The sequence below is a fragment of the Aureococcus anophagefferens genome (assembly GCF_000186865.1).
Source record: "Aureococcus anophagefferens unplaced genomic scaffold AURANscaffold_12, whole genome shotgun sequence".
Lineage (NCBI taxonomy): Eukaryota > Pelagophyceae > Pelagomonadales > Pelagomonadaceae > Aureococcus > Aureococcus anophagefferens.
Window position 1 is genome coordinate 1,062,699 of NW_008705572.1, and position 24,751 is coordinate 1,087,449.

The following is a 24,751-nucleotide window of genomic DNA, read 5'->3' on the forward strand; positions in this document are numbered from 1 at the left end:
CGCGACGTCGCCGCGCGACGACGCCGGCGACGCCGGCGGCGCGGCGGCGGCGGCGCCGGACGCGTCGAAGAGCCCCTGGGGCGAGTCGACGCTCCACACGATGTCGCCGCTCCAGCCCGCGACGCGCGGCGACTGGCGCGCGGAGCTCTTCCGCGAGACCGACTGGGGCGCGGTGCCGCGGCCGAGGCCGCAGGCGCCGTGGCACTTCTTCGAGCACGACGTGGGCTTCGCGTCGCCCGCGCGGCCCGCGGGCGTGCGCCCGCCGCCCCACCCGGCGGGCTGGGACGACTACGCGACGACGGAGTTCGCCAGCTCCTGGCAGCCCATGCCCGTGTCGCCGACGCTCACGAACCTCACGGGCCTCTACCGCAAGCGCGTCCAGCAGCGCACGCTCCTCTCCGCCTTCCGCAGCTCGTAAATTCGGAGGTGGCCGGAGTCTCCTCTCAGTACTACCAGGCGCCGGAGGCCTCTATAATCTTAGTTCGTCGGCTTGAAGCGCCGCTTGCTCGCCGGGTTGAGGAGCGGGCAGCCGCTCGCGACGATGGCGTCGATGTCCGCGAGCGCGCGCTTCGGCGCGGACCGCGGCGACACCGCGGGCGGCGCGAGCGCGAAGAGCGGCCGCTTCCGCGGCCGCGGCGACGCGTCGTCGTCGGCGCTGTCGGCGCTCACGGGCGCGACCGGCTCGTCGCCGTCGTCGGCCGCGGCCGGCGACGCGGGCGCGTCCGACGACGCGAGCGCGAGGTACGCGCGCATCGCGCCGATGGACCGCACCATCGGGTTCTTGCTGTTGATGCCCGACGCGAGGAGCGAGAGCGGCGGCCAGTGCGCCGGCGGCCGCGAGCCGAAGTAGGAGCCGTGCCAGGCCCCGCAGTGCCAGCCCTGGCGCCGGAGCGCCGCCTCCAGCTTCGCGCTCAGGCCGTGCGCCTCCGCGACGGCGAGCAGCTCGCGCGCGGCGGCGGCGACGCCGGCGTCGAGGACGACGCGCGGCCGCAGGAGCAGGTCCCGCGCGTAGGCGCGGCGGTCGCGCGGCGCGTCCGGCGGCGCCGCGACGGCGAGCGCCGCGTCGAAGGCGACGACGACGAGGGCCCGGTCCGGCGCGTCGCGCGTCGCGACGCGGTCGCCGGCGGCGATGGCGCAGGCCGCGGCCGCGCGCGCGCGGCGCCGCGGCTCCCGCTTCGCGACGCGCCGCGCGTCGATGCCCGCCTCGAAATCGCCGTCGTCAAAGTGGACGTCGACGCGCGCGCCGTCCGCCGCGACGACGACGCCGCCGTGGTGGCCCCGGCCCCCGAAGGGCGCGACGACGCGGTCGAGGACCGCGAGCGGCGCCGGCGCCGCGGCGGCCGCGAGCGGCGCCGGCGCCGCGGCGGCCGCGCGGCCCGAGCTCGCCGAGCCGCGCGCCGGCGCCGCGCCGTCCGCCTTCGCGGGGGCGGCGCGCGGCCGCTTCGGCTGCGCCACGCCGCGCCGCACTTTCACCGCTTGCGTCTCGCCCTTCTTGGGGAAATTGACGGGTCGGCCGAGACGCCGCGCGCGCGCGTCGTAGGCCCGCGCGGCTTCCTCCTCGGTGGGGAAGACGCCAATATTGCCATCTTTGTTGTTCTGGGCGCGCCAGGGATTCACAGAGCTAATACCAGTAGAGCCGTGGCCCTGTGAATTCGCAGTAACGCCCACGTACTGGCTTTTCGGCGGGCCCTCGGAGACCTGGGACGCGTCGTCGGACGCGTCGGTCTCCACTACAGCGCCCAGCTCCGCCGGCCTATCCTCGGCGTCGTCGGACGCGTCGGTCTCCACTGAAGCCTCCGCCGGAACCTCGTCCGGAAAGTTCATCGGCTTGCCCAATTCGCGCGCTCGCGCGTCGTAGGCCCGGACCGCTTCCATCTCCGTCGCGAAGTAGCCAATAATTTCTTGGCTCGGGGCATAAATTTGTGCGCGCCATGGTGTTTCTTCGTGAAGTCCTGGATCGCACTTGCCAATGCCAACGTACTGGCTGGAATAAGCCTGACCGGCTTGCGGCACCCGCTTCACCGCCTTGAGGTGCGACATGCTCACGGGCGCCGCCTTCTGCGCGGGCGCCTTGGCCTTGGACGCCGCCGCCTTCTTGGGCTTGGCCGCGCGCGGCGCCTCGGCGGCGCCGGGCGGCGCGAAGCGCCACGGCGCGGGCGCGTCCAGGAGCACGGGCCGGTCGCGGCGCGGCGCGGACTCGAGGATCTCGTACTCCTCGAGGTCCTGGTGGTCGCCCGCGAGGACGCCGTCGACGTAGACCGCGCGCCAGAGCGGCGACGGCTCGCCGCGCGCGTTGACGTAGTCGGACTCCGACTCGGGCAAAAAGCCCTCGATGCGCGCGACGCAGTGGATCTCCTTGCCGGCGTGCTCCGCGGACCGCGTGACCCACATGCCGACGTAGGGCCCCTTGGCGCGCCACTCGCCGGCCGCCTCCGCGTCGGCGGCGTCGTCCGCGGCGCCGTCGTCGTCGTCGTCGTCGAAGGACTCGCCCGCGTTGTAGGACACGAAGAGCTCCTCGCCCTTCTTCACGGGGCGGAGCACGCGCCAGCGCATGACGTTGCGGTGGCCGTTCGGGTGGCTGCCCCAGGTCACGTTCGGCTTCGCGCCGCCGCGCGCCTCGTTGAGCCAGTACGTCGCCGAGCTCCGGAGGACGTCGTCGTACTGGAACCAGTGGATGCGCCAGTAGCCGCCGTTGTTGAGGATGTAGGCCTCGGACTTCTTGCCGCGCGACTGGTGCTCGTCGGGCCGGCCCGGGCAGTAGATCGCCGTGGGATCGACGAGGTACTCGCCCGGCTCGAGGCGCCGCCGCGCGACGACGCCGTAGCCGTGGGCGACGCCGGCCTTCGTGACGGACACGGTGGCGCGGAGCTTGCCGAGCTCCTTGGCGAAGAGGTCCGCGTGGGCGCCCGCGTCCGCGAGCTTGCCGTACGACGGCATCAAACCCTCGACGTCCTCGGCGTCGTAGAAGCGCGGCGCCGCGGCGCGCGCGGCGGCCTCGCGCCGCTCGCGCTCCGCGGCCTCGCGCGCGCGCTTCTCCTCGAGCTCGCGCGCGGCGCGGAGCTGCTTCTGCTGCGCCTCGACCAATTTCCGCTCGCGCTCAGCGTCGCGCTCCTCGCGCGCGCGCTCCCGGAGCTCCGCCTGCCGCGCCTTGGCCTCGGCGGCCTTCTCGCGCTCGACCTCGGCGGCGCGCGCGGCCTCGGCGGCGCGCGCGACCTCGCGGGCCTCGGCCTCGCGCTCGCGGCGCGCCGCGTCGCCCGCGGCCGCCGCCGCGTGCGCGTCCATCGCGAGCGGATCGTCGCGGACCTCGTCGTCGTCCATCTCGCAGGTCGTGTTGTCGCTCCAGCTCACGAACCAGCCGCCGCCGGCCTTGGGCACGGCGAACTTGACGAAGAACTGCGGCTTGCCCGCAGCGCCCCAGGCGCGCAGCGCGGGCCGCCACTCGTCCTCCCAGAGCGCCTGCTTGTGCAGCACGCCGCTCGGCGGGCACTTCCTCATGGCGCCGCGACCCGCACGAGAAGGTGGTGGCTGCTGGGTAGTGTTAGCGAGGTCGCAAAGCGATGCAAAGCAACGATCGATCGTCGGTGCTGGGTGGTGTGCTCGAGGTTTCGAATTGGCCGCCGGAGAGCGCTGCATCTTGCGTGATTTACCTAATGGTGCCGCAGCCAGTTTGTTGATCCGCAATGGGCTGCCTCCTCCTAGCGCTCGTCGCCGCTAGCCTCGCCCTCACCGACGGCCGCGCGCTCCTCGCGAGCAAGAAGCGCCAGAAGGCCAAGGCCGCGCCGGCGGCGGAGGTGCGCACGGTCAACGCCACGGAGGCCGACTTCGACTACCGCTGGCGGGCGCCCATCGTGCGGGGCTGGCAGCGGGGCAACAAGAAGCACGTGCGCATCCGCGGCATCATGAACACGGGCACGAACTTCCTGCGCACGCTGCTGAACAAGGTCGGCGGCCTGAAGATCACGGAGGAGCGCAAGCACATGTTCCCGTGGGTTTTAGAGCAGCGCGGCGCCGCGTACCAAAACAGCGTCGCGGTCGTCATCGCGCGCCACCCGCTGTCCTGGATCACGGGCATGCGCAAGGCGCCCTACTTTTTGGACTGCAAGTCCGAGGCCCCCGACGCGACGTGCTGGATGCGCCTCGTCTGGAAGGAGAACAACCGGCCCGAGAAGATCGAAAAGTCCTACGCGTCCATCATCGACGTCTGGAACGCCTACTACTCGGCCTACCTCGACTGGCGCGGCAGCGCGGACGCGGCGTCTTACTTTTATTTCTCGCGCCACGCGCGCGCCGGCAGGTTGGACGCTGATCCGCTACGAGGACTTGCTCCTCGACGCGGACCGGACGATGCGCGAGCTCTTCCCGGGCCGCGTCGACGAGACCATGCACCTCCAGACGGACCGGGCGGCCAAGGGCCATGGCCACGCGCGGTCCTTCGCGGACGCGCGCGCCTACAACCTCGCGAAGATGTGGCGCAAGGAGAAGCCCGCGATCCGGCGTCCATGGGGGAGTCACAACGTTGGTGACGCCGAAGCCTCGCAGGTTCACGGAGCCCGACATCGCCGGCCACTGCGCCCACGCGAACGCGACGCTCCTCGGCGTCCTCCAGTACACGTGTCCCTAGCGTAACGTAGCGTTACGGCCCTCCCGGCGGCTTCCAGAACTCCAGGACGCGCGCGGCGACGTCGTGCGGCGCGTCGCGGCCGAAGCGCTGGCGGAGGTACCGCGTCAGGCAGCCGCGGGGGCCCGTGAGCACGCGGCGGTACGCCCGCACGAGGTTCTCGTAGCCGCCCGCGGCGACGACCTTGTCGATGTAGCGCCAGGCGGACCGGCGGCGCTTTCTCGACAAAGTCGTCGACCCATCAGGGTCCACGTCGCGTGGCAAATCTTTGAGACTGTCCAGATCAACGATTGCGCCGGCTCCGAGCAGCAGCGCGAGGGTGCGGCGCGTCCCATGTTTAAGAGCGCAGTAGAGAGGTGTCCGGCCCTCGGTATCCACGGTATTCACCTCGGCGCCAAATGAAAGAAGGCACTTGACTATTTCATTGGCTCCGCACAACGCCGCCTTGTGGAGGACCTGCCAGCCCCTCTCATCTTTCACGTCAGTCCTAGCGCCCGCTTCGAGCAAAAGACGCGCAATTTCCACACGATCTTGGTAAGTCGTAAGAAAAAGTGGCGTGCAGCCACGGCTGTTCTCGTAATGTATGTTCGCGCCGGCCGCGATGAGGAAGCGCGCGACTTCCACGTAACCCCGGAAAGCCACATTGTGGAGGGGCGTGTAGCGCTCCACGTCGCCAACATTCGGATCTCCGCCCGCGTCGACCAATAGGCGCGCGACCTCCACATGCCCATCTCCGACAGCCTCGTGGAGCGCGTAGTCCCCGCAGGCGTCTGCTTGATCGACGGCTCCCATCGCGAGCAGCGCGGCAACCATGGAGGTGTTCCCCTCTCGAGCGGCAGTGTGCAGGAGCGTGTCGCCACCCTCGTCCGCCTGGTTCACATCCACCTGGAAGTGCGCGAGGATTCCGCGCATCGCGTCGGCGCGGACCAACGGCGTGTCCATGATGTTTCGCAACTAAGACTCACTCACTTCACGTCGCAGCTAGCACTCATGTGTAGCACGCGGGCCTCAAACATCTCTCAAACCCATTGCGAGATGGCAAACATTGACCCCATTGAAGGCAAACGTATCTACTCACCATGCGCACACCGGCGGGCAGCCCTCGAGCGGTTCGAAAGCCGCCGGGCGGCTCGCGGTTGTGGTTGCGCCGCGTGGACCATGTCGTACCGGGAGCTGCGGACGTTCGCGGAGATGATGCGGGCCCTGGGCTACCAGCGGCTCGTGTCCGTGGAGAACTTCCGCAAGCCCAACTTCGAGCTCGTCGCCTCGGCCCTCTACTGGATGGTCAAGCGGTGCGTCGGCGCCGCCGCGCGCCGCGCGCCCCGCGCCGTGTCGCGCGCCGCCGCCCGCCGCCGCGACGGCGCCGCGCAACCGGGGCCGCCCCCGTCCCGTCGCTGCGACCCTTTTCTGTGAGATCGCGGACCGCCGCCAGGTACGACCCGGAGATCAACGTGTCGGACTGCATCGAGAAGGAGGACGACCGCGTCGACTTCCTGACGGTCACGGCCCAGGCGCTCGCGTCCAAGGCGAAGATCAAGCTCAACACGAAGCGGCTCTACGCCGCGGACGGCCGCGCGGTCAAGGAGCTCCTGAAGGTCGCGACGATGCTCTACAACGCGTCCAAGGCCAACGAGGAGGCCGCCAAGGAGGACCCGCTCCGCGAGGTCCAGCCCCTCAACTCGCGCATCAAGGACATCAAGCTCGCGCGGACCCTCGCGACGGAGATCACGGACAAGGGCGCGCGGCTCTACGACCTGCTGGGCAAGGAGAAGGACGTGAAGCAGGACCGCCAGTCCGCGCTCAACTTCCTCGACACGATCTCGTCGAACCTGGACAGCACCGTGGAGCACGGCCACATCCAAAAGTCCATCACGACGCTCGTGAGCAACGTGAGCGAGGACATCGAGCAGATGAAGAAGCAGTGCGACGAGCTCACGGCCGACGAGCGCACGCTCGACTCGAAGATCAAGAAGAAGCAGAGCGAGCTCGAGCGCCACGAGAAGCGCCTCAAGAGCCTGCAGACCGTGCGGCCCGCCTTCATGGACGAGTACGAGAAGCTCGAGCGCGAGCTCCAGAAGCAGTACGGCGTCTACCTCGAGCGGTTCCGCAACCTCGACTACCTCCAGAACGAGCTCGAGATGTACAACAAGTCGGAGAAGGAGAAGGTGGAGGAGAACGACCGGTCCCTGAAGCGCATGCAGAAGCGGCTCCGCGAGGAGGAGCTAAGGATCCTCCGCGGCGAGCAGGACATCAACGACCAGTCCGTCGACAAGGCCCTGAGCGACAAGGCCGCGCCCCAGGCCGGCTCCAAGGCCGGCGGCGACCGCGGCGGCGACCGCGGGGGCCGCGGCGACCGCGGCGGCCGCGGCGCGCCGTCCGGCGGCGGGTCCCGGAGCCGCGGCGGCCGCGTCCAGGGGTCCATGGTCGGCTCGCACGACGAGGGCTCCGAGTCCGAGGACATCGACAGCGACGAGATCTCCCACGACTCCGAGTCCGACTCCGTGTCCCTCGCGCCGTCGTCCAACGGCGGCTCCGAGATCGACGAGATCGAGGAGGACGACGAGGAGGGGTCCGAGATGTCCGAGGAGGACGGCGAGGAGAGCCACTACGCGTCGGGCCAGTCCTCCAACGAGTTCTAGGGAAGCCCCGCCCCCCGCCCGCCGGCGCCCGCCCCGACGCGCGAGCTCCATTATGCACGACGGTACCTCGCGGGGGGGTTCCCAAAGCAGCCCCCCCCCCTTCAGTCCGCGCAGTAGAGCTTCGACGCGCCCGCGGCGACGGCGTCGTCGTCGACGGCGTCGCGGTAGGTCGCGTGCGCGTCGGCGAGCGCCGCGTCGTCCCCGAGCTCGCGCTTGCCGTCCACGGGCGGCGGCGCGCTGCACGCGAGAAACGCCGCGATGCCCGCGAACGACTCCGTGCAGCTCGCGGCGGAGTCGCCGCCCGGCAGGGGCCAGGCCAGCGCCGTGTCGTCGGTGATCGCGAAGTCGTCGTCGTCGCCGAGGTCCACGGGCCGCGGCGGCGTCAGGTCCTGGCGGCCGACGACCGTGCCGTCGCCGCCGATTTTGAGCACGATCGCGCCGCCCGTGGGCATCTCGAAGCGCGTCATGACCTCCTCGCTCTCGCGGCAGAGCGCGTGGAGCAGGCAGCGGATCGTGTTGTTGTGGGCGCTGACGAGGCCGTGGCGGCCCGCGGCGACGCGCGGCAGCACGTGCGCGGACACGTACGCGACGCACCGCTTCTCGCAGTCCTCGAGGGACTCGCCCGTGGGCAGGACGACGCCGTCGTCGACGTCGTCGTAGGTGCCGCCGTCGTAGATGAGCTCGTGCCAGGGGTGGCTCTCGTGCATCTCCGGCGGCCGCACCGCGAAGCCCCGGCGCCAGTTCTTCACCTGCTCGGCGCCGAACTGGTCCGCGGCCTGCCGCTTGACCAGCGCCGTGAGCGCGCCGTAGTGGCGCTCGTTGAGCTCCCAGGCCGGCGCGTGGCGCGCGAGCGCCGGCCGGTCCCGCGCCCCGCCGCCGAGGCACTCCAGGACGACGTCGAGCGTCTCGCGCGCGCGTTCGAGGCGGCTGCTGTACGCGTCCGCGGGGTAGAAGTCGTGCTCGGCGAGGAGCTCGCCCATGGCCTTCGCCTCGCGCCGCCCGCGGTCGTTGAGCGACACGTCGGCCCAGCCGCTGAAGCGGCCGGACGCGTTCCACTCCGTCTGCCCGTGGCGCACGAGCACGAGCACGCCGCCCGGCTCGCTCTGGACGTCGGGCGCCTTTTCCACCATCTCCACGCGCGCGCGGGGATGTATTCAAGCAAGAGTTCAAAATAGGCTGCCCAAATACGATGGGCTGCATCAAAATCGTGATCCCTATGCATGCGCAAGCGTAGCATGATCCGGCTCCTCGTCGTCGCCGCGACCGCAGCCCTCGCGCGGCGGCCCGCGGCCACGGACCGCGGCTGCGGCTCCTACTGCTCCGCGGCCGTCGACGACGCCGTGCGCGTCGCCGTCACCCGCGCCGCCTACGCGAACGCGACGGCGGCGGCGCTCGCGTCGGCGCGGCGCGTCGCGGCGCGCATCTCGCTGGACTGCGCCATCGCGCTCCGGGGCGACGGCGTCGTCGTGTCGCACGGCGGCCGGTCCTACGCCGGCGGCGACGCGCTGCCCGCGGCGCTCGTCGGCGGCGGCGGCGGCGCGCTCTGCGCCGCGGGCGCGGCGGCGGCGCCGGGCCGCGTCGCCGTCTTCACGGTCGTCGACACCATCGGCTACCTCACCGCGCCGGGCAACCTCGACGCGTTCCGCAACAAGGTCGCGTTCTGCGAGCGCACGGCCCGGCCGCTCTACGTGCTGCTCGTGGGGACGGGCGACGCGTCCCTCCACGCGCGCGAGGGCCCGCCCTGGCAGCCCTGCGGCGAGCCCGACGGCAACCAGCTCAGCGTCTACAAGGCGCCCGGCGCGCTCCGCGTCTTCGAATCGCGGCCGGCCGTGTCCTCTCTGCTCTACTTGGACGCGGACGCGTGGTTCGCGGACGGCGCCGCGGCCGCGCCCCTCGAGGCCTACGCCGACCTCTTGGAAAAGAACGACGCCGACCTCCTGGGCGTGCAGAACCGGTTCCACGCGGGCGCGGACCCGGGCTGGGGCCGGCCGCGGAAGATCGTCATGAACGGCGGCGTCTTTCTGCTCAGACGGTCCGCGTTCGCGGACGACTTCGCGGGGCTCTGGTGGGCGGGCCGCTGCGGCGCCAAGGACCAGCTGCCGCTCTGGGCGGCCTTGTTCGCCCACTGGCACGTCGACGCCGGCGCGCCCTACGACCCGGACGCGTTCGCGACGTACAAGCTCGCGCGGCGCGCGGCGCTCCCGTCGCTGGCGCGCGTCCTCGGCGACCGGCTGCCCCAGGGCCAGCTCCGGGAGCCCGCCGTCGTCGGCCGCGTGCTGCTGCTGCCCGCGCTGCCCGTCGGCGGGCTTCCCGCGCTCCGGTCGGACCGGGACCCCGCCCGGAGGACGTTCGTCTGCCACACGAAGCCCGGCCGCCCGGAGCAGGGCGGCCAGTGCGACGCCGCGGACGTCTGCGCGAAGAGTCGATGTTAAGCATCTTCTACGACCGTGGGGACCATGCCCTCGAACGCGGCGCCGAGCGCGGCGAGCGCGTCCGGCGCGGTCATGGCGCGCCGCTTCGCCGCGAAGGCCGCGGCGCCGCTCCGCCGCGCGGCGACGCAGGCGCCGTAGGCGGCCCAGAGCCGCGGCGGCGCGCCGGCGTGGACGAAGTGCCCCTCGGCGCGGTGCGCGTAGACCCAGAGCACGGCGAGCGACCCGGAGAGCAGGTCCCCGAGGCCGCCGCAGCGCCGCGGCGAGCTCGCCTCGTCGACGGCGATGGTCGACGCGCCGTCGCTGATGACGTCGACGCGGCCCTTGCTGACGACCGTGACGCCGCCGAGGGCCCGCGCGACCTCGGAGACCTCGCGCGCGCGGCGCGCGAGCGACGCGTCGTCGCCCTCGCCCGGCGGCGGCGGCGGCGCCTCCGGGCAGACCGCGGCCCGCAGGCGCGCGAACTCGGGCGCGTTCGGCACCAGCGCGACGTTCGACAGGCCGCGCACGAGGTCCGGCTCGTTGGACACGAGGAACAGGCCGTCGGCGTCGACGACGACGGGCAGCGCGAGCTCGCGCGCCGCCAAGGTCAGGAGCGCCGCCGCGCCGGCGAGCACGGGCGCGTCGCGGCCCAGGCCCGGCCCGACGACCAGGCCGTGGAGCCGCCGCGCCCAGGGCTCGACGTTCCGGAGCATCTGCGCGGCGGCGTCGCCGCCGGCCTCGTACGCGGGGATGACGACGAGCTCCGGGCTGTAGCTCTTGATCGCCGTGCAGGCGCTGTCGGCGCAGAAGACCCAGGACAGGTCCGCGCCGACCTGCAGCGTGCTCGCCGCCGCGTAGTAGGGCGCGCCCGTGTACTCGAGGGAGCCGCCGACGACGCCGATGCGTCCGCCCTCGCCCTTGTACCGCGCGAAGGACAGCGGCGGCACGAGTCGTTGGACCGCGCTCGAGCCCTCGGACCAGGGCACGACGCGCGCGGTCATGGCGCTGCTCGCGCTGCACAGGGCGGCGACGCGGACGCGCATGCACGGCTAGCACTCGGCTGGCGCCGCCGTGGAGAGCTCGGCAACATCTCGGCAGCATGCCGGCCGAGCAGTCACCAAATCCTGATGGTTTTGGCTCTCAGCGCGAGGCCTTGTGTGTGCTCTCTCTCGAGCGGGGCTGCCCTCCCGCGCGACGCCGCGGCACTAGGCCTGTGTGTGTTCTCTCTCGGGGCTGCCCTCCCGCGCGGCGCCGCGGCACCCATGACGTCGCGGCGGACCCCGCGGCTGAACACGGGCCGGTCGAACCGCGCGGCGCAGAACGTGCTGTCGAGCCGCCTCGCGAAGTCGACGCCCCAGCTGAACCAGGTGCCCGAGCTCGCGACGACCGCCCGCTTCTCCACGGGCCGCCTGCGCGAGAAGACGCCGCCGAAGGTGCACCGCGACGACGGCTCCCGGGAGGTGCTCGAGCCCGTCTTCCGCGAGACCCACGACACGTCCGACGTCGTCACGACGCAGCACCACCAGTACGTCGTCGGCGAGCCCCGCGCGTACGGCCTGTACATCGAGGAGACGCCCATCAGCCAGAAGGAGGGCAAGAAGATGGCCGAGGCGCGCATGTACAGCGACAAGTCCTGCATCACGCCCCACTGGCTCAAGGTGAGCGCGACGCCCTGGTTCGCGCCGTCGAAGGCGACCGGCGGCTACGGCCGCAAGATCCACGACACGTCCGTGTCCACGGACGCGCCGGACATCTTCCACGTCGACGGCATCGAGGAGCACGACGAGCAGGCCGCGCGCAACTCGAACGTGTCCTTCGGCGCCGCGCCCCGGCCCCACCGCGACGGCGCGAGCCCGCTGCGGCGCAGCGTGAGCCAGGACGCGCCCGACTTCTTCCACCTCCAGAGCCGCAATCCGCCAACGGACAACTTGAAGTATACGAAGATGATCTACCAGAAGCAGATCCTCATCGAACCGCCCACGCCCCGCGCCGCGGCCAAATGGTCCAACACGCCGCGCCACCTCCTCCCGTCCTGCCGGAGCCTCCGCGGCGAGAGCACCAACGCGTGAGGCTGGTGTAAACGTTTTTTTTCGTTTCGTTAAAAAAGCAAGTTTAGTCCTCCATGCGCACGTCGCAGTCGTCGCCGCGCGCCGCGAGCAGGTTGAGCATGTCGAAGTCGCGGCGCGCGCGCGCGATGTCGAGGAGGTTGTCCGGCGGCTTCGCCGGGTCCCGCGACGTCGCGACGAGCACGCCGCAGTTGCAGCCCGCGTCGAGGAGCGCCGCGGCGACGTCCGCGTGGCCCCGCACGACCGCGAGCAGGATCGGCGACTGGTGCAGCGAGCTCGCGGCGGAGCCCAGATCCGGGTCCGCGGGCCCCGCGGCCGGCGGTTCCGTCTCCGCGGAGAGGAGCGCGCGCACGAGCGGCGCGTCGCCGCGGTTCACGGCCGCGAGGAGCGGCGTGTCGCGCGAGGGCCCGTCGAGCGCCGCGTCGGGATCCGCGCCCGCGTCCAGCAGCGCCACGGCGGCGCCGAACGCGCCCGCCGTCGACGCGGCGACGTAGAGCGCCGTCGCGCCGTGCATGTCCGCGCCGCAGGGCGCGTCGACGGCCGCGCCGCCCTTGAGCAGAGCCAGCACGGCCGCGCCGTTGCCGTTCTTCGCCGCGAGGTGCAGCGCCGTCGCCGCGGCGCCGGACGTCGTCGTCGCGCCGACGTCGGCGCCGGCTTTGACCAAGGCGTCGATCAGTTTCGGGTCGCCGCCGACGGCGAGGTGCAGCGGCGTCTGTCCGTCGGCGCCGGACCGCGCGGCCGTCGGCGCGCCCTTGGCCAGGAGCGCGGTCAAAATGTCGAGATGGCCCTGCGACGCCGCGACGTGGAGAGGCGTCGCGCCGTCGTCCGCCGCGTGCGAAACGGCCGCGCCCGCCGCCAAGAGCCGCGTGACGATGGCGAGGTGGCCCGCGCCCGCCGCGACGAGCAGGGGACTCGCGCCGGAGCGGCGCTGGCCCGCGTCGGCGTCCGCGCCGCGCGCCAACAGCACGTCGACGACCTTCCGAAAGCCCGCGCCCGCGGCGTAGTAGAGCGCGGACGCGCCGTCGGCGTTCAGCGACCGCGCGTCCACCGCCGCGCCGCGGTCGAGCAGGAGCGCCGCGACGTCGGGCCGGTCGTACTGGGCCGCGAGGTGGAGGGGCGACACGCCGACCATGGAAAAGCCAGCGTCGACGGCCGCGCCGGCGTCGAGGAGCGCGCGCGCGGCCGCGGCGTGGCCGTTCTCGGCCGCCGCGTGGAGCGGCGTCGCGCCGTTGGCCGGCTCCGTGTTCGGCAGGAACGCGCGCGTCGCGTCGCCGCCGGCGACGTCCAGGTCCCGCGACGTTTGAGTATCGAAGGTCTCGGCGACCGCGGCGTCCGTCGACGCGCCCGCGGCGGCGAGCGCCGTCACCGTCTCGGCGAAGCCCTCCTGGGCGGCGATGTAGAGCGCCGTCGTGTCGCCGTTCAAGAGCGTCTCCGAATCGGCGCCGCAGGGCGCCGCGAGGAGCGCCGCCGCGCACGCCGCGCGGTCGCGTTGCGCGGCGGCGTGCAGCGGCCGGCCTCCCAAGGCCGTCGCCGCGTCCGGGTCCGCGCCGAGCGCGCAGGCCGTCTCGACGACATCGGCGAACCCGTTCTCCGCGGCCATATGGAGCGCCGTCGTGTTGGCGAAGGCGTGCCGCGCGCCGAGGTCGCCGCCGCGTCGTACCAACAACGACAGCGTCTCCGCGTGGCCCGCGCCCGCCGCGACGTGGACCGCGGTCATGCCCGACGCGCCCACGGCTTCGAGGAGCGCGTCGGCGTCGCGGGAGTTGTCCAATAAGAGGCCCGCGCAGGCCGCGCAGCCCACCAATGCCGCGGCGTGAAGCGCCGTCGTCCCGTCGGGCACGACGCCGTCGGCGTCCGCGCCGTCGTCGAGCAGGCGCCGCGTCGCCGCCGCGTCCTGCTCCGCGACGGCGCGCAGCAGCGGCTCCGAGTCCGCGTACTCGGCCACGGTCTGGCCGACGCCGTAGGAGATGAGGAGGCCCGCGCTGTCGACGTTGCCCGTGCCCGCCGCGAGCCGCTGGTACTCGTCGTAGGACGACGCGGGCCACTCGCCGGCGGAGACGCGCGCGGCGACGGCGGCCTCGCGAGAAGTCGCCTCGCTGAACGTTGCGCCGCCGTCGCCGAGGTCCTTGGCCCAGGACTTGAGCGACGCCGACGCCGGGCCGTCGCTGATGCGCACGACGAGGCCCGTGTCGCCGACGCTCACCGTCGCGAGGCCGCTTTCCGTTGCCTGCGGCTTCTTGCGCCGCTTCTTCGCGGCGCCGACGGCGGCGACGAGCGCGAGGAGCCAGCAGCGGGTGCGCATCTCCGCCGATCACGCTGCCATCAGATTCTCGCTTTGCCACATGGTGCAACTACAGAGTCAACACCTCCAAGGTGCAGCCCAAAATTGGCTGGCGCAACCAAAGCAAGCTCGGGCTGCTGCCCTCCCGGAGCGCCGCGGCCGCCCGGGGGACGCTCGACGATGGTGGCCCTGGGGCGCGTGCGCCATGACAAGATGAAGGACACGCAGGTGCTCGTGTCGACGCTCCAGCGGCCCCACGGGGCGACGTCGTCCCGCATCATGAGCTTCTCCAGCAGCGGCAAGGAGGCGCACCTGAACACGGCCGTCGTCGCGGCGACGAAGAAGCGCTACGAGACCTACAAGCAGGCGACGCAGCTCTACTTCGACGTCCAGCGGGCCAAGGGCGAGGTCTACCACGTGCTCTTCCAGCGGGACGGCGCGCTCGGGTTCAGCCTCCACCTCGTCCGCGACGGCGAGGACGGGCGGACGATGATCGTCGTCGACCGCGTGAACAGCGACTGCGAGCACGGCGTGACCATCAAGACGTCGGACGAGCTCGTCATGATCTACGACTTCCTCCTCGTGCAGCCCACGCGCGAGGACTTCCTCAACATTTTGCAGCGCCTCGCGAAGTCGATGCGCCCGCTGAAGCTCACCTTCGCCAAGGGCAAGGACCGGCTCACGGCGATGCCGACGTCGTCGCCGCGGCTGAAGGGCAAGGAGCTCGAGCGCCAGGCGAAGCTCGAGGCCATGCGCCGGGATCTGGAAGACGACCTCGCGGCGGCGCGCGAAGCGGCGAAGCACGACGTGCTCCTCAAGCACCACGCGGCGACGGAGCAGCGCTTGGCGTACCGCAAGGAGAAGCAGGAGTCCAAGGTCAACGAGGCCCGCGCCGCCGCCGCGGAGCTCCTGGACACGCACTTCGACCCGACGGCGCCGCGCGTCCGCGCGGAGTCGTGGCGCGCCGAGGCCGCGCTCCTCGCGCGCAAGTACCGGCAGAAGGAGAGCGACGCGAAGGAGGTGCGCACGCGGGCCCGCGCGGCGAGCGGCATGGAGCACCTGGACCGCGTCGTCAAGGGGTCCGTCGTGCGCATGGTCCTCGAGGGGCCGGACGTCGACGAGGACGACGCGCTCTACGCGCCGGGCTGCGCGTGGCACGGCCGCGTGGGCATCGTCTCCGACGTCCGGGTCAACGAGTCGGGCGAGGTGCGCCTCACCGTGACCTTCGCCGACGCGCCCCTGAACCGGAGCGTCCACGGCGGCCACCACCCGGCCGTGCTCGCGTCCGACGGCGTCGCGCAGGCGTGGAAGGGCGACCCCAAGTACGTCGAGGTCCTCGTGGACCACCGCGACGAGGCGCTGCAGCTGGAGATGGAGCGGTCCCACAACGCGAAGCGCGCGTCCCTGCTGGCGGACCGCGCGCGCGACGAGAAGCTCGAGGCCGCGCACGACAAGGGCGTCACCGCGCACATCTTCCGCGCGGCGCCCGGCGAGGCCCCGGGGGGCGAGGAGGGCCGCGCCAGGGCCGCCGAGGCCGCGGAGCGCGAGCGAATCCGCCAGACGACGGAGTGCGACGTCCACGCGGGCGCGCAACGCGGCCGGACGGGGTCCATCTTCGCGGTCAAGGAGTCCGAGGACAAGCGCGAGCGCGAGCTCCAGCAGAAGGCCGCCGTCGCCGCCATGGAGGACGAGCGCAAGCGCCGCGAGTGGGAGGGCCGCTTCGCCCAGACGCGCAAGTCCGCCGTCGTCGAGCACTTCGACAAGCGGAAGAAGGACCGCGACGACTACGTCAAAGGGCAGCAGTTCGGCCTCAAGGTAAAGGAGTTCCTCTGCCTCGCCCAGGAGGAGGAGTTCGACGCGCCCCCGCGCCAGCCCGACATGGAGACGGAGCTCATGCTCGAGCGCTCCAAGCTCTGGCAGACCAAGGCCGCGGACGCGCCGCCGCTCCCGCCGAAGCCCGCGAAGAAGCCCAAGCCCCCGCCCGCGAAGAAGTACCGCGACTCCATCCGCGTCCGCGGCGACAACAACGTCGACCACTACTGAGCCGCGTCGTTTTCCCTCGGCGACGACGCGCCCGCGATGGGCATCCTCCCTGTATAAGTCTCTACTTTTTTCAAGTATGGGTGCAACTTTACGGCATCATACTTTGTTGCAGCGGCATCTGGTGTGGTAATTCTGCTGCAGGCTCTTGTGGGCGCGCTGGCCGCGCGACAGTCTCGGCCGACGCGTCGAGCTCTGCAATAGCGGCGCCGACCATTGAAAGTTGCTGGAAAAACCATGCTCCGCGGCGTCGGCGCGTTCATGCGCCACTATCCGCTGCTCTCCATCATCGGCGTCTACAGCGGCCTCTACGTGCTCGGCCAGCACATTTATGTCAAAGTCTTCGGCAAGCACGCGAAGACCTACGAATTCGGCGACGCGACGGCGCTCACGCTCCAGTCCGCGTCGAAGGCGCTCGCGGCGTTCATCGGCAAGGCGAGTCTGGGCGACTACCAGTTCGGCGACGTGTCGAAGGCGTCGCTCGAGCGCCTCGAGACGGCGTTCAAGGCCGCGCGGGGCCAGGAAACGCGCCGCGAGGTCGGTCTGGAAGCCATGGTCGTCTCCTTCTTCCAGCAGGCCGCGTGCCTGCTCCAGCGGTGCCTCGACCGCGGCTTCCTCGACGACGGCGAGGCCGAGGCGGGCGCCGAGGGCGACAACGAGCTCGGCGCGCGCGTCCGCGTCGCGCTGGCGGCGGCGGTGCTCCTGAGCACGGCGTGCCGCTCAATCGACGACGACGTCGCGCGCGAGCAGGCGGAGCTCGTCCTCGCGAGCGGCGACGGCGTCATCACGAAGCGCAACGTGCCCGAGACGCTCCAGGGCTGCCTCGCGCTGACCATGGAAGCCAAGCAGTTCCTCCGCGACTCGCGGCCGAGCGCCGAGGAGCGCGCGCGCTTGTGCGAAGCCGTCGTCCGCGCGGGCGCGACGGGCGCCGCGGACGTCGAGCCCGTCGCCGCGGCGCTCCTCCGCGCGGCCGCGGCGCTGCGGGCGAACCTCAAGAGCGTCTTCGAGAGCAACATGGACGACGTCTTCATCGCCGTCGTCGAGGACCGCTTCGGCGCCTTCGACGACGAGGAGGGGTTCTCCGAGCAGTTCCTGCCCGCGCTGCGGCGATAATGAGGATCTAGGCTTAGGAAGGGTGCCCATGCGCTAGTCCCATTCTCTCGGGTGGTCGCGTGCCCATTTGTCGCGGCGGGTTGCATTACGCGCCTCTTTTTGTGCCTCCGTCATAGCTTTCCTCTTCCGCTTGCGGCTGGTGCTCGCCGCTTTAGTCGCTGCCGCGGTGGGCTCTTTGTGCTTCGGCTGGCGGGCGGGTAGGCCTGACGTTTCGGCATCAGTGTCGTACGCGTCGGTCTCAACGCCGTCATCCCCGCAGCCGCCACACGGCGCCGCGGTGGCAATGTCCTGCGGCGTTTCGGGGCACTGAGTCTCCGCATCTTTTGTGCTTATCATCGATGCAGCCTGGGCCTCGAGGTCCCGCGCCGCGACGAGCTCGTCATATCGCTGGCGTAACGCCGATAATTCCATGCGCAGGCGCTCCTCGGCGTCCCTGCTCTCGTGGAGGCACTCTTTCATGGCCGCATCCCGTGCCTTCTTCTTCTTGCGCTTGTTTTCCGAATATAATGCCTCTCGCGTCTTTTCGTCGCCGGCGCCGTCGTAGCGTGGGCCAAAATGTGGAATCTGTGGCTTCTGTTCGGCAGCCATCGTGATTGACGCCGGACACAAGATCGGCTCGTGATCGGGGCTGCACGATGGGCAGCCGCATCGCGCCCCTCCTCCTCCTCCTGACGTCGTCCACCGCATCAACAAAGCCCCACCTCATCTTCCTCCTCGCCGACGACGAGGGCTGGAACAACGGCTTCTACAACGAGGACGTCCTCACGCCGCACACGGACGCGCTCGTCGCCGCCGGCGTCAAGCTCACGAACCACTACGTCTACAAGTTCTGCTCGCCGACGCGGTCGTCCTTCCTCAGCGGCCGCCTGCCCATCCATGTCAACCAGGAAAACAGCGCCACGGAGCAGGCCGGCGCCGGCGTGCCGCTGGGCATGAGCACGATCGGCGAGACGATGCGCGCCGCGGGCTACCGGACGGCCCACGTCGGCAAGTGGCACTGCGGCATGGCGACGCCGGCGCACACGCCCTACGGCCGGGGCTTCGACTCGTCCATCGGCTTCTTCAACTTCGGCGAGGACCACTACACGCAGGTCCGCGGCGGCCAGGCGCTCGAGGAGGGCGGCGCCTCCGGACAGTGCTCGGGCGTCGACCTCTGGCGCGACGGCGCGCCCGCGAGAGGCGAGAACGGCACCTACGGCGGCTACACCTTCACGCGCGCCGCCGTCGCCGCCGTCGAGGCCAACGACACGAAGCCGCTCTTCCTCTTCGCGGCGTTCCAAAATCTCCACCCGCCTCTGGAGGTGCCCCCGGAGTACGTCGCGCGCTACGCCAACGAGACCCTCCGGACGACGATCAACGGCATGGCCGCGTTCCTCGACGACAGCGTCGGCAACGTGACCAAGGCTCTCAAGAAGCAAAACATGTACGACTCGTCGTTGATCGTCTACACGCCGGACAACGGGGGGTACCTCACCCAGGGCGGCGACGACGCGCCGTTCCGGGGCGGCAAGTTCAGCGACTTCCAGGGCGGCGTGCGCGTCGCGGCGTTCATCTCCGGGGGCCTCGTGCCCGCGGGCCTCCGGGGCACGGCGTCGGCCGCGCTCGTCCACGTCTGCGACTGGATGGCCACGTTCGCGGCGCTCGGCGGCGGCGCCATCCCCGCGGACGCCGTCGCGGGCCTGCCCGCGCCGGACTCGCTCGACGTCTGGCCCGCGCTCTCCCGGGGCCGGCCGAGCCCGCGGACGGAGGTGCCGCTGTCGATCCTGCCCGCGGACGGCGCGGCGCGCGCGTTCGTCGACTTCGACGGCGTCGGCTACTTCGTCGGCGGCGAGGGGTTAATAGTCGGCGACATGAAGCTCCTGCTGGGCTACCAGCACATCGGCCCCTTCGACAAGGTCACGAACGCGACGTGCGCCGGCGTCGCCGGACCGTGGGCCGCGGGCCGCCCGGGCGTGCCCTGCGACTGCGCGACGTCGGGCTGCCTCTACAACGTCACCGCGGACCCGACGGAGTCCGACGACCTCGCGGCGGCGCGGCCCGGCGCCGTCGCGGCCCTCCGGACGCGCCTCGAGGCGCTCCGGGCGACGGTCTACGCGCCGGACCGCGGCGCCAAGGACGACGCCGCGTGCGCCCAGATCGCGACGAACGGCGGCTTCTGGGGCCCCTGGCGGTGAATTTCGAGTGCTATACGCGAGCTAGAAGAGGGGGGCGGCGATATCTCAGCCGCGGAGCGGCGCGTCGCCGACGACGATGTCGTCGTCGTCCGTGAGCGAGTCCCGCGTCCGGACGAAGTCCATGCTGCCCGCCGTCTCGTCGTCGGGCGTCGTCGGCACGAGGCCGCCGTGGAGCTGGACCTGCTCGATGAGGCGCTGGATGTCCGCGGGCGTCTCCAAGAGGCGCTCGGGCCTGTCGACGACGCCCGCGCCGTCGCCGACGACGGGGGGCGGCGGCGGCGGCTCGCCGTGCTGGGCGCAGAGCGCCGCGACGGTCTCGCGCTTCGCGGCGGCGACGTCGGCGGCGGCCGCCGCGTCCGCGCGCGCGGCGTCGAGCGCCGCGCGCGCCTGCTCCGCGCGCTCGCGCGACCGCTTCGCGTTCGCCTTGGACTTGTTGGACCGGCGCTTCGCGGGCGCGTCGGCGACGGCGTCCAGGGCGGCCTCGAGCGCCGCGTCGGCCGCGGCCTCCAGGGCCGCGGCGGCGGCCGCGGCCGCGTAGTCCGCGTCGAGCGCTTTGAGCGCCGCGTCGACCTCCGCGCGGCCGATGCGCGCGTCGTCGCGGCGCTTCCGCGCCGTCTCCGCGCGCTTCGCCGCCGCGCGCCGCTCGCGCACCTTCTGCCGCTCGCACTCCGCCAACCGCCGCCGCTCGTCGTCCGCGCGCTTCTTCGCGAGCTCCGCGGCCTCGGCCGCTTTCCGCTTCTCCTCGCGCTGCCGGTCGCGCTCCGCGCGCTCGTCGGCGGCGCGGTCGCGCCGCGCCGCCGCCGTCGCGGCCTTGCGCGCGCGCTCCCGCGCCTCCAGGTCCAGGCGCTCCTTGCGCCGGTTCTCGCCGACCTTGGACCGCGTCTCCTTGCGCTTCGCCTTCTTGGCCTCCGTCTTCGCCCAGCGCCGCTCCCACCGCGGCCGCTTGCTCCAGGCCTCGTCGTCGTCGAGGTCCGCGTCGTCGACGTCGCCCCGGCGCCTCCCGCCCCCGCCGCGGCCGCGCCGCCCGGACCGCGAGTCGTCGTCGTCGTCGCCGCCGTCGCCGCCGTCGCCGGCGAGGCAGCACGCGACGACCAGCGCGACGGCGCCCAGGCCGCCGACGGACGCCACCGTCGTCTTCGCGCTGCACCCGAGGCTCCCCAGGGTCAGCGCGACGAAGAGGAGCGCGTGGAGCACGGCCGTGCAGTAGAGCGACGCGCCGGACGGGCTCTTGGCCGCCCTGTCGGGCGCCTCGGAGCCGCTCCAGTCGTCGCCGCCGTCGGCGGCCTGGCGCAGCACCTGGACGGCGCGGTTCACGCGCTGGAACTGCTCCGTGGCCTCCTCGCGCGACGTCCCGTTCTGGGCCGCCTTGTCCGGGTGGAGCTTGAGCGCGAGCCTGCGGGGGGCAGCCGGTCCGGCCGCGGGACCGCGCGCGCGCTCGCATCCGGCGGTGTTTTGGGGATTTCTTTTTTGGGGGTTCGGGTGTCTTTCGCGGTCGACGCCGGCGGCGCGCCGCCGGAACGCCTTCTGGACGTCCTCCTCCCGCGCGTGCGCGGGCACGCCGAGGATCGACGCCGCCTCCTCCGGGCTCATGTCATCCATCGCTTCCGGTTTCGTGCCGGACGAATACCGCGGACGCGCGCGAGCAGAGTCTACGGCGCCGCGACCATCGCGCCGGACGCGCTGCGACCCGCGCGCGCAAAGCTGCCGATGGCGGGCGAGGCGGCCGCTTGCCCTCTACACGAAGTCCAATATGGGCTGCATGTTCGGCATTGACTTCATTAAGCCTGTGTTGCCGCGCGCTCGGCGCTGGGCCGCGTCGTTGTCGGGGCAGCCATGGGCGCGGGGAGCAGCTCCAAGTATAAGCTCGTCATCAAGGAGCGCGACGAGCTCGCGAGCGCGCACAAGGCCAAGGAGAAAATGCTGGCGCTGCTCGAAAAGAAGCACAGCGAGACGATCGACAAGCACACGGCCCTGAACGAGAACCACCTGAGCGTCGTCGCCCAGTGCGCGGCCTACAAGCTCGAGCTCAACCACGAGCGGCTGAAGGCCGCCGAGGCCGAGCGGCAGCTCGCCGACGCCCACGAGCAGCTCGCGCTCCTCCAGAAGCGCGTCGGCGAGATGACGCACGGCGACCCCGCGCGCGACGTCCTCGAGCGCGAGAAGATCATCGCGGAGATGGAGGCGCTGCGGAACTCCATCGACGCGAAGAACAAGCCCATGCGCAACGTCTTCGACCTCGTCGTCGGCAACCTGAGACGGGAGGTCGACGAGATCAAGGCGCGCGTCGCGCGCGTCGACGCCGCCGCGGTCGTAACGTGATCCCATGCGCGTGTTAGAACAGCCCGAAGGCGCGGATGCCGAGCTCCCGGAAGCACGGATCCTCCACGAGCGCGGCGGCTCGTTACGTCCTCCCTAAGCTGCTTCAATAAAAACTGCAACGCACAGTTTGGTCGACGGTGCCGAACCATCTGGCCATGTCATTGCAATCCAAGCGGGATCCCGATTGGCAGCCTCGGGAGTGTCGCCCGGTCACAGAATTGCATCCGTGTCGATGGTGATGATCCGCGGCCCGTGATCCGTCGGCGAGCCTCCGCCAGCCCCACGAGACGCCTCATGACCGCCGCCCTCAAGAGCCCCAGTGCAGCCCCGCCGTGCGGCAGCCCCTCGGACACGGTCGTGGGGCGGCCCGGCGTCATCAAGCCCATCCCCGTGAGCCCGACGGGGAATCTGCGGTCCGCGCTCCACAAGTCGACGCCCGTGAAGACGCCGCCGCCGCTGCCGCGCTTCGTCGACCTGTCGAACTCGGCGCCGCCGCGCGTGCGCTTCAACACGTGCGGCCCCGGCGAGTCGCCGAGCGACGCGCGGCGCGACGTGCTCGCGCTGCTCGGCGACGCCGCCCCGGCGGACGACTTCGGCAACGCGCGCGGCGCGTTGCGCTTCGAGTCGCCCGAGGGGTCGCCCCGGCCCGCGGCGTCGCTCCGGCACCGCGACGGCGGCGGCGACCAGGCGGCGATGGACCGCGCGGCGTTCAAGGCCGCCGTGAACAAGGCGTCGGAGGGCTTCGTGCCGCTGCAGCGCAGCGACACCATGCCCGTGCAGACGCCCGAGCGGGGCACGCCGTCGCCGCGCTGCGCGTCCGCGCCGCTCGAGTCCGCCGCCGAGTCGCCGGGCAAGCTCGCGTCGCCCGCGGACTGCGGCGGCAGCCCGCCCAAGGCCGCGGGGCTGCTGCCCCTGAATCGCGAGATCCTGAGCCTGCACCGCGAGCGCGCGGCCGGGCTCCGGTCGTCGCGGCTCTGCCTGTCCATGCCCGTCGCGCTCCGGCTCCGCGCGGATTGCAGCGCCGCGCGGCTGAAGCGGAGCTTCGAGCGGCTCGTGGCGCGCCACCCGTCGCTGCGCACGGCCTACCCGGCCTACGACGACTCGGAGCAGCGCGTCGTCCTGCCCCTCGAGGGCGACGACGCCGCGCCGGCGCGCGGCTTCCCGGCGTCCGCGGACGCGTCGACGTCGCCGCCGGGGGGGCTCGTGCGCAGCGCGTCGTCGTCGTCCATCCTCTCGTTGAGCGAGCGCAAGCCGAGCGCCGCGGGCGGCGCCCCGGCGGCCGTGCCGCGCGCGTCCGTGTGGCGGCGCCGCGCGTGCGTCGGGTGGCGCCCGGAGCAGCTCCGCGACGCGACGCTGCGCGCGCTCGACGACGGCGCGCTGGACCCGACGACGGGCTGCCTCTTCCGGGCGACGCTGCTCGACGTCGGCGTCGTGCGGCGCATCGTCGGCGCGCCGCCGCGCGGCTACCGCCGCGACAGCCGGTCGTCGAGCGGCGGCGAGCGCGACGACGACAGCGACGACGACGCGCCGGCGCCGTCGGCGCCCCAGCTCGAGCCGGACCTCTGCGGCCGCGGGTCCGTGCTCGCGCTCTGCGTGCACCGCCTCGCCGCGGACGCGGGCCACCTCATGACGCTGCTCCACGACTGGCGCGTCATCGCGGAGGAGCTCGACGCGGAGGACGGCCTCGAGGCGCCGGCGCGCTGCGAGAAGCACGCGCCGGCGCCGGCGGCCGTGACGCGCGTCGTCGACCTCGAGGAGTGGCTCCGCGCGCGCGGCGCGACGGCGCAGCGGCGGCGCCGCCTCGGCTCGGGCGGCCAGCTGAGCGCGGGCACGGCGTCGGGCGACCGCGCCGACGCCGAGGCCTACTGGGCGGGCATCCTGGCGCGCGTTGCGAAGAAGGGGCCCAACTACAGCCCCTTCGCGCGCCTCGCGGACCGGGGGCCGCCGCCGCGGCGCCGCGAGACGCGGCAGGCGCGCGTGGAGCCCTTCACCGTCGACGCGGCGCTGGCGTCGGCCTACTTTCACGCCGCGCGCGAGGCCGAGGGCGCGAGCAAATTCGTCGCGCTGCTCGCCGTCTACGCGGCGCAGCTCGCCGGCTACTCGCAGGAGTGGGCCGACGGGCCGCGCGGCGCGGTCGTCGACGTCTGCTTCGGCATCCTCGTGGGCCACAAGAACCGCCTCGGCATCGAGTGGGTCGTCGGCGACGCGACGTCCTGGGTGCCTGTGTGCGTCGGCGCCGTCGTCGGCGACTTCCGGGCGACGCTCCGGGCCGCGTGCGCGGCGACGCGGAGCGCGATCACCTACAAGGACTACACGACGGTGCTCGCGAAGGGGGACCTGCCCTGCTGCCTCGCCAAGTTCGAGACGGCGACCTGTGGCAGCGACTTCCGGGGCGCCGAGGCCTGGGCCGAGGCCGCGCTGGGGTTCGGCGGCGCGCACGACCACGCGCTGCTCAACGAGTGCCGCAAGGGCAAGCGCTTCGTCGACGTCTGCGGCGCGCCCCTCGAGAGCCTGCGGCCCCCGAGCCACGCGGGCTACGCCGACGAGCACATGCAGCTCTGGGTCGACGAGGACCCGCAGCCGTTCCACACGTGGGCGGCCGCGGGCGAGAGCGGGTCGAGCCTCGGCGGGCGGCCGACGCTCGCGACGCAGGCCGAGCGCCACGCGGGCGCCGTGCGCTACGCCGTCGACCGCTTCGACCGGAAGACGGCGATCCGCGTCGCCAAGGACTTCGAGCGCGCGCTCGCGGCCGCCGCGTCGGACCTCGCGCGGCCGCCGGACTCGCCGACGCCGCCGCTGCCGGGCTACCCGCCGCCGCCGCCGAAGCGGAGGCCCCTCTTGGGCTGCGCCGCCGGCTGCTTCCTGTCCCGGTAAACCTGTTACGCGTGGATGGTCTGGAGGTTGTCCATGTTGATGGGGTAGAGGAAGTCCACGTCCGCGACCTTGGCGCTCTGGGGCTTCTTCGTCCGGTAGGCGCCCTCGGACGGGACGGGCCTCGGGCAGCACTCGGCGAAGGTCGGGCAGGTCGGGCAGCACGCCGCGCAGTCGCCCGGCGCGAGGGCCGGGCACGCGCCGAACGTCGGGCGCGCC

The 24,751-nt window shown here is 72.4% G+C and overlaps 7 protein-coding genes across 7 annotated transcripts; 3 read left to right on the forward strand and 4 right to left on the reverse strand.

Moving 5' to 3' along the window:
* Positions 1–477: 477 nt before the first annotated feature.
* AURANDRAFT_64990 (hypothetical protein) lies at positions 478–3,495 on the reverse strand (the record flags this gene model as incomplete). Its single annotated transcript, XM_009039760.1, has 1 exon — positions 478–3,495. The coding sequence occupies one exon, from the start codon at positions 3,493–3,495 to the stop codon at positions 478–480; it is 3,018 nt and encodes a 1,005-aa protein (XP_009038008.1).
* Positions 3,496–4,070: 575 nt separating this feature from the next.
* AURANDRAFT_64991 (hypothetical protein) lies at positions 4,071–4,621 on the forward strand (the record flags this gene model as incomplete). Its single annotated transcript, XM_009039681.1, has 2 exons — positions 4,071–4,294; positions 4,540–4,621. 2 exons carry the CDS (start codon positions 4,071–4,073, stop codon positions 4,619–4,621), a joined length of 306 nt encoding a protein of 101 aa, XP_009037929.1.
* A 501-nt stretch (positions 4,622–5,122) lies between these two features.
* AURANDRAFT_17078 (hypothetical protein) lies at positions 5,123–5,464 on the reverse strand (the record flags this gene model as incomplete). The annotated part of the gene is made up of 1 exon (XM_009039759.1): positions 5,123–5,464. A coding segment is annotated over one exon (342 nt), but the record flags the coding sequence as incomplete, so codon positions are not given.
* Positions 5,465–5,776: 312 nt separating this feature from the next.
* AURANDRAFT_2738 (hypothetical protein) lies at positions 5,777–6,888 on the forward strand (the record flags this gene model as incomplete). The annotated part of the gene is made up of 2 exons (XM_009039555.1): positions 5,777–5,910; positions 6,051–6,888. Coding segments are annotated over 2 exons (972 nt in total), but the record flags the coding sequence as incomplete, so codon positions are not given.
* A 767-nt stretch (positions 6,889–7,655) lies between these two features.
* On the reverse strand, positions 7,656–8,342 carry AURANDRAFT_14569 (hypothetical protein; the record flags this gene model as incomplete). Its single annotated transcript, XM_009039758.1, has 1 exon — positions 7,656–8,342. A coding segment is annotated over one exon (687 nt), but the record flags the coding sequence as incomplete, so codon positions are not given.
* Positions 8,343–9,685: 1,343 nt separating this feature from the next.
* On the reverse strand, positions 9,686–10,669 carry AURANDRAFT_27953 (hypothetical protein; the record flags this gene model as incomplete). The annotated part of the gene is made up of 1 exon (XM_009039757.1): positions 9,686–10,669. One exon carries the CDS (start codon positions 10,667–10,669, stop codon positions 9,686–9,688), a length of 984 nt encoding a protein of 327 aa, XP_009038005.1.
* A 7,134-nt stretch (positions 10,670–17,803) lies between these two features.
* ARS14 (putative arylsulfatase) lies at positions 17,804–19,342 on the forward strand (the record flags this gene model as incomplete). Its single annotated transcript, XM_009039682.1, has 1 exon — positions 17,804–19,342. One exon carries the CDS (start codon positions 17,804–17,806, stop codon positions 19,340–19,342), a length of 1,539 nt encoding a protein of 512 aa, XP_009037930.1.
* Positions 19,343–24,751: the final 5,409 nt, after the last annotated feature.